The following is a 7,360-nucleotide window of genomic DNA, read 5'->3' as shown; positions in this document are numbered from 1 at the left end:
GCCTATAAACTTGCTATGTCTGTAGTGGTGCAGGTGCCAATAAATGTACCAGTTAATTGCAGTAAATTCACTTTAAAAAAAAAAAAAGAAAAAGGTGCATCTTATGCTGGAGAAGTGTACATTGACAAACAGCGGACTGTGGTGTAGGACCAAAATCACACTGTTGTACGTTACAGGAATTCATCAGCATTTTGCTTTGAGCTGACTGCATTAACAGAACTATTACAGAATTCTTGTTACTTATTAAAGTAGTGAGCGGCTCTTTGGGATCTTGCAGACTTGGTCTATTTTCTTAGTGGTGCACTTGATTATTTTTTTTTAACTCACAGCGGCCTTGAGTGAATCATTCTGGAAATTTGTTACTAAGGAATTTTAAGAAAATATTCTTTTTTCTAAACATTTTTTTCCATAGAAGTGTGTTTTGAACCAATTTCCTAGTCACCGTTACGAAGACAGGTGCCGTTTTTACATTCTGGTATTAAAACCAGTTTCTACTTGTGAAACTCCAAAACAATTTTACAAATGTATATAACTTTTCTTAAAAGTTCAGATAGGCTGTAAACTTGGTAATGGCTCTCATACAGGAATTGCTGCAAATAATGTCACTGTCATTTGATGGGCAATTGTCTGTTGGATTCAGCTCCTTTTAAAAGAAATAATAAGGAATGAGGTTTCCAAAAGCATCACAAAACATCTGCCACCTTTGCTCTGTGGTCAAGCTGGGTTTGCAGCACCACAGGCCCCGAGGTGACTCCTTTGGTGTAGGAGTGCAAAGAAACCTGGAAGAAGCCTGAGCCCAACTGGGGAAGCAGTGCCTGAGCTTCCTGGGGATGCGTAGGAAGCTTGAGATAGAGCCCACCAAGGTGACCTTTGCTGTTCAATTACTGTCCTGGAGATAGGTCAGATTTTTGGGTTTTTAAAGCCTCCAGATTTAGGATGAATCATGAACTTGCACAGACTGGGGTGTTTCCTTTTTTAAATGGCTTTCAGTGACTTCTGAAGATTGATGCCCTTACTAAAATGGATGCAGTTTTAATGGTAAAAGCTCAAACTCCTAATGTGAGGAAGGTGGTAAAATGACCCTTAGTAGGTTTTACTTCAAAGGTTTTATTGCCAACTTTGAAATCTCAAAGACAACAGCGTGTGCCTGTAGTTTAATGAAGGCTCATATATGCAGCTTGTGTGATTTCTGACTGTGCCATGACAGCAAACTCTCTCCTATACAGCAGATTTTGCAGCACCAGCGGGTACATCTTAACCTGCCTTTAAAAGTTTGTTGCCAAGCTACATCATCTGAATTTCAGATAACTTGTGTAATTACAGAAATGGAGTAACTAAGCACATTGTGCCAAAATGGTGGCAGGGTACCTCTTTTGTAGCCTCTTCTAAAAAAGTCTGTCGGTTATGGCTTGGCAAGTGGAACTGTGTGACTTGCGAAATAAGATCTGTTTTATTCAGGTTTGGTTTTTGGTACGCATTTTCCAATGATGAGTTGACCTTGCAAGAGAGTGTTAATCGGGCAAGCGCCCAGCTCAGGCTCATTCCCGCACTGGCTCAGCCTTCGGCTCATTGGTAGAGAGATTGGTTGAGATTCTGGAAACCACAAAACAGCTGCTCTGTGGCACCGCGCTGATGTATACTCACTCCAGTAACGCAGGCCTGCGTCCATCCGCCTCGAGCCCTTTTTTTCTTCCACCCATCGCTGTCCTCTGCCGTGCTGAATTGCAGCTGCATCGCAGTATCTGGCAGAACTGATAGCTCAGTAATCGACACAATACGCCCTTTGAAATGAAACACTGCTTAAATAGGCTGTTCCCCCGCCGCAGGGGAGGGCCTGACCTTGGCTTGGCAAAGCTGACTCGGTGTCACAGCTGTTCCTGGTGTGCTTGCTGTAATGCATGGATCGGAAATAGCAAACTTGTTAACCCCGTTAGTGTCATGCTTGTCCCATGATGAAGTTCCCATTACTTTCAGGTGGAATGAAGACTTTGTGAAAACATTCCAAGTGCGTAGTCTCCTCCTCGAGGACACCGTGACCTCCACTAGGTTTAGTGCTGTGCTTTGAGATGTTGGTGAGAGTTTTGGCTAATTCCACTAGTTGGTATCGATGGTTGTGTAGCAGAATGACTGATTTTTGAGATAGCATTTCCTGTAAAAGTAATTAAGCATGGGTTGATGGTGCACTTTGTATACAGTAATCTGGCGTGCATGCTGGTAAACTACTTCCTACACTTCAGAGGCACCACAAGCCTTTTATCCAATTGCTGGTTATGTAAAATACATGCAGAATGTTAATGCAGTGTTGTTATGGTAAATGTGTGAACAGTGTTACTAATTGATATAACTGATAACAGATTACATGTGCCTGACATTCTTATACCACACAGTATGTTTAGGTTTTAACTAATATGGACTTTGGTGGAATAGTCTTAGATATTTCAAGCCTTTGTTTTACTTACACAATGGTGCTCTATTTGTGTTTTTTTTCTCCTTTTTTACAAATAAAGGCATCTGAACACTTGTAGTACATATTACATCCAAAGGAGTCCAAAACAAAATGCTTTGAAACATGCTTGATGTTTAATTTCCCTTTAGTTTCCAGCACTTTTCATCAGCTAGGTTTCTTTTTCTTTTTTTTAACTTGTTGCTGACTACTTTGGAAAACTTTGGTAATGTTACCCATTATGACGTGATTCTGCACTGCCTTTGGATTGTGTATGTATTCAGAAACAGTCTTAAAGCTTTTATTTAAGCTATTAAAAAAACCAGGGACTTGTGCCATTTGTTCTTTAACAGTGCGGCTGTAAAAAGACTTCCCTGTGAAAAAAAAAATCACTTGCTATGAACTCTGTTTATAGCTTTTTTTTTTTCCACGATGGATTTTTTTCTTTGTATTTGTACAGTGGCTCAGTGAAAGATGTTGCCATGAGTTGATATTGTAACCAATAAACAAGTGCTTTTAACCAGCCTGCGTCACTTGTCGGTGCCTCGGCTCTGTGTGGGTCCTGCCTGAGGAAGGGGGAAGCTGCCTTAATACCACAAGGGAGTGAGCTGGTAGTTCCGGGCTGGAAAAAAAGAGGTTTTTGAACACTCCTTCATTTCTGGTACTTCCACCATGCCACTCCCTTAAGGGGCAGACACCTTCATCTACTTACTTTTTAAGTCTGCAGCATTATTTTCCCCAAACCCAGACATTTAATTGATTACTCTCTGCTATGCAAAGAAGCTTTTTTATTTCCACCTTAGTGGTTATATCCTATACACGTAAAAGAACTATGGTCCAGGTTTTACCTTCAATACAGTCGCCAAATAAAAGGAAAGGGGTAGAGGAAAGGGGTAGTATTTTTTTAATAAATAACTGTAGAACACATGCATGTAAAGTTTTATAGTGATACAATGTCCAGAAGAATGCTCCAGAAAAAGCATTAACACACATCTGTTATCTCATATACAAGAAACCTGGGCTGTTACTCATTTTTTTTTTGTATTTCACAGTTTTACCTCAAAACCTTGAGCTTCTCTCATGTACTGCTCACGCTTCCAAGAGAGCCACGCTTGTGCTAGCACAGGAACAAACACCAAAGTACACTGTGGTGCAAACAGCGTCCTTTGTCTTTAAATAATTAACTGCCTCTAATGTTTGATTTTACATCTGTTTCCCTTCAAGATAGCCCTTATTTACTGGAAATTAATAGCAAATCTCTACATCTTAGTTTTAAAGTTGAGTATTTCATTTAGTCATGTTAACTCTTCCATAAAAATATATATATATTCTGAAAAGGCTTTCTCTTTTAAAATAACATTTTTTTAAAAAGGCTAGTTAGAAAAAAAAGGTGTTAAATGATTGCAGATGGCAACAGCAAAAAATTCTTTTTTTGTTTTCTAAAGAGGCTTTGCATTGCTGGAGGTGACCAAACTGCTGCAACACAGCTGCCTCGAAGAGAGCTGGTCTGCAGCAGAGCCAAGGGAGGGCTCAGGACATGCAAGAGTAAAAGCTGCTAAGCCCAGCCCAGCCCAGCCCTGCCCGGTGCATCCTGCAGTGGGAGCTCAGAGCCGAGCCATTCCCTGCGCTTCCCCACCCAGAGCGCAAACCTTGAGTCGAGCCTGGCTGCTCAGCGACATCTTTGCCTGGATGGAGCCCAGTGGCAGCAATGCCTGCGGCTCACCTGAATGGGGACTCCGACAGTGCTCGCATGGGCTTATGACCATTTCACCACTTCACCAACTGCGAGCAAGCTGACAAGCTTGTTGAAAAAGGTTTATTTTTACTTAATCAGTGCCATCTTGTCTAAATGTGGTAGCCAGAGGGGAAACTAGAGCCTACGGCATTTCATTAGTGTACACTCTGCAGTGTACTACCATCTTTCACTTCCATTTGAGGAACTGCTGCCCAACCCCATTTCAACTTGCTTTCAAAACAGACAAGAGTCCTTCCCCATGCTAGAGTTCATATCAACAGTTCTTCATCAAACAAAAACACAGAGGAGAAAAAAGCAGCATCCTCCATCCCTGGCCCAGTCCGAGGCAACTGAAGAGAGGAGACAGTGGTACCTGTGATAAGCTCTCTCCCTGCATAAACTCCTGGATGCCAGGAAGGAAGACTTGCAACCGCTAAATACTAATGAAAACCAGTAAGGAATAGAGTTTTATTGTCAAGTGCCCAATGAAATTTAGTGTTTAAATATAATTTTTAACTCAAAATCTGCAAAACAAACATAACAGAGTACCACAGCTCTTCAGTTTGGTTCACCATCAGAGTCCAAACCAAGTTTTACAATAATTAACCAAGTGTAATCAAAGTAACATTTAAAATATAAATCAATTCATGTGACTCCACAGAGGAGAAGTGTCACCTGTAAAATTTCTACTTTGTCCTACAAAGGATCACCGGGAAAGTTAGCGATGATGTTTTATTTATTCTTTTGAAGAAAATGTTTTGTAAAGCGATCTAGTTCATTCTCAAGGTGAATGGCCTTATTTCTGTAAAACAAAAGCAGTGGATTTACTTCAATGCAGTAACATCCCAAAGAAGGCAGAATCAACATCAGTGATTAATTTCTATTCCTCTATTCCCAAAACCCACTGCACTGAGAAAACCTGCACACGTCTCTGGTCAGAGCCTTGCGAGCACAGGGCCTGAGCAGGCAGTGGATGGCCGCCAGCCATCTGCCCCACGTTTCCTTCTCTCCAAAGGCTGTGCCAGGTCCACCCGGGACCTCCCTGGTTCTGGCCTTTCCATGTTCCATTTGGGAGAGGTTCTGCCACTGCAAGCAGGGCACGCAGCAGGGTTCCTCACATGGGCCACTCGTGGGGCCAGACCTTCACCTGAGCATGGTCTTGAACACCCCAGGCCAAGAGGCAGCCAGCCCACAGCCAGAGCAGGCTCACAGCAGGGGGAAAAGAGCACGAAACTAAGGCTGAGGCTGCTCCTAGGTCCTGAAACCACCAATTGCTGGAGGTTTCTCTTCTGTAAACACCTACTACTGGTGTTAAAAGAAAAACAATACCGCCCTGAGTGACTCAGCACAGCACAGCTGCTCTCATGTTCTCCAGTGGGGAGGGTTCTCTGGGAGTGTGCCACCCCAATTTACCTACAGAAGATTGGATATTCTTGAGAAAGCCATCTCCCCTGTACAATAAAGAGCAACAAAAGTAAAGAATCTAAGAAAGAAAATTTTTGGAGCTCTGCTCATTCACCTCAGTAGAAGCAGACATTTATTTAACTTAACCTGAGCTATTCAGTAACAAGTAAAGAAACTGGGTATTCCTGCATACTTGTCTGCACCCGTGCCTACCTCATTTCAACTTGAAAGTAACAGCAACCACCAATCTCACTGAATTTGCTTGTGGCCAGTCACACCCAGACCCACCTCAGCTGCTTGGAGTTGCTCTGTATGCTCTCCAGCTGATCTATTTCTTTGGAAAGTCTAGCAATTTCTTTTTCCAGGTTTTTCTCCGTAATATCCACCTGCTGACAGAGCCGAGCGAAGGTAGTGGCCATTTCCCTAAAAGGAAAACAAGTTCGTAATCATGGTTAACAGGTCTGTGTTACAAAAACCAGTTAATAAAAAACCCCAATCGCATGGCATTGCAGTGTGCAGTAGAGCACAGCAAGCAGTCTCCAGCTGTTACAGGATTACAGGAAAACAGAAAGCAGGAGAATTTTGTATTTTTTAAATTTAAAAAAGAAACCGTAAGCATATAAAATGCACCTGAATCTGTGCCAACATGATGTCTGGCCATTTTTCATTGAGCAGCAACAGGTACGAGTCTGAGATGGGGACTGTGGTGGGAACACGTGCTGGAGCAGCCAAGCACTACCCTGGCGCAACGCGCCCTGCACACAGCAAATGTGAGCCCTTTGCAGGCTGAGGAGCGCCCCTGACCCTGCCTCCCTCCTCAGTCACACGCTCCCAACCTGAGTTCCAAAACTCCTTACACAAAGGGAAAAACCCAGTTACCACGCCGGGCCAGCAGAGGAGATGCCTCCTCTGCTCTCTACGTCACCTCACTGCAGCACTGGTTTGAGTCCAGCTCTTTCATGTCCTCACAGAGACACACGGCTGCTGGACACGGGGATGATGCTCTTTCCTCTGCTGAAGCTGAACTTTGTATTAGTAAAGTATTCCCTGGGCTACACAGGAGAGGTGTTCTGCACCCTGGTGGTTAGAGGTCTCATTTAGCAGGCCTAATTTTCTGAAATAATAATTTAATCAAAACAGTTTCAACAGGAAAAGCTGTGGGAGACAATCACCCAGACATTACTTCACAGACAGGTGGAAAAGTATTTGGGAGAGAGACGTAAGAAAGTGGAACAGTTCAGCGAGGCTCTTAAGTTCTTCTCCCACAGTGTGGAAAAGCCAGACTGGCTCCTTAGGACTCACCCACACCAACCCTTGGGGCAGAACCAATGCTCACCATTAAACCTACTGTGGCTGATTCAATGCCACTCTAAAAGCAGAGCAGTTCAGCCCCCACTTGACTTGAGCCACCTCCCACGTCTTCACTGTAAGGTGCTGGACAAAGAGGCTACATCTTAAGGCTCGCTCTCGCACATGCACACACAGAGATGTATGCACTGACCTTAAAACTCACTCACAACAAATGCCAAGGGACACTAAAGCTGCCTTCCCACACCATGTACAGCCAATGCCCACTCCCAGGACACCACAGGACCCCACTGAGGGGGAAACACCAGCAACACCAGTGACACTTACTGCTGCACCTGATGGCTGCAATTAGCGCTCGTGAGACTGACGATCATCTGCAGCTTTTCAGTAGCGTAGTTCACAAACTGCTGCTTGAAGGCTCTCTCTTTTGCTTTAGTGGTCCAAGTCAGTCTCTCATAAAGATATAACAA

General features: G+C 43.5%; 1 protein-coding gene across 1 annotated transcript in view; it reads right to left on the bottom strand.

Annotated features, from left to right (window-relative positions):
- Positions 1-4,533: 4,533 nt before the first annotated feature.
- The window catches only part of MFN1 (mitofusin 1), a 22,302-nt gene continuing 19,475 nt past the window's right edge, over positions 4,534-7,360 (bottom strand). The window contains 3 exon segments of the mRNA XM_010186137.1: positions 4,534-4,980; positions 5,871-6,005; positions 7,218-7,360. The exon segment at positions 7,218-7,360 is cut by the window's right edge and continues 30 nt beyond it. Coding sequence (XP_010184439.1) covers positions 4,911-4,980; positions 5,871-6,005; positions 7,218-7,360 — 348 coding nt within the window. The 3' untranslated portion in view covers positions 4,534-4,910.

The sequence above is a fragment of the Mesitornis unicolor genome, unplaced genomic scaffold, assembly GCF_000695765.1.
Source record: "Mesitornis unicolor isolate BGI_N332 unplaced genomic scaffold, ASM69576v1 scaffold40166, whole genome shotgun sequence".
Classification (NCBI taxonomy): domain Eukaryota; kingdom Metazoa; phylum Chordata; class Aves; order Mesitornithiformes; family Mesitornithidae; genus Mesitornis; species Mesitornis unicolor.
The sequence above is the reverse complement of the archived record's forward strand: the minus strand, read 5'-3'. Positions and strand labels throughout refer to the sequence as shown.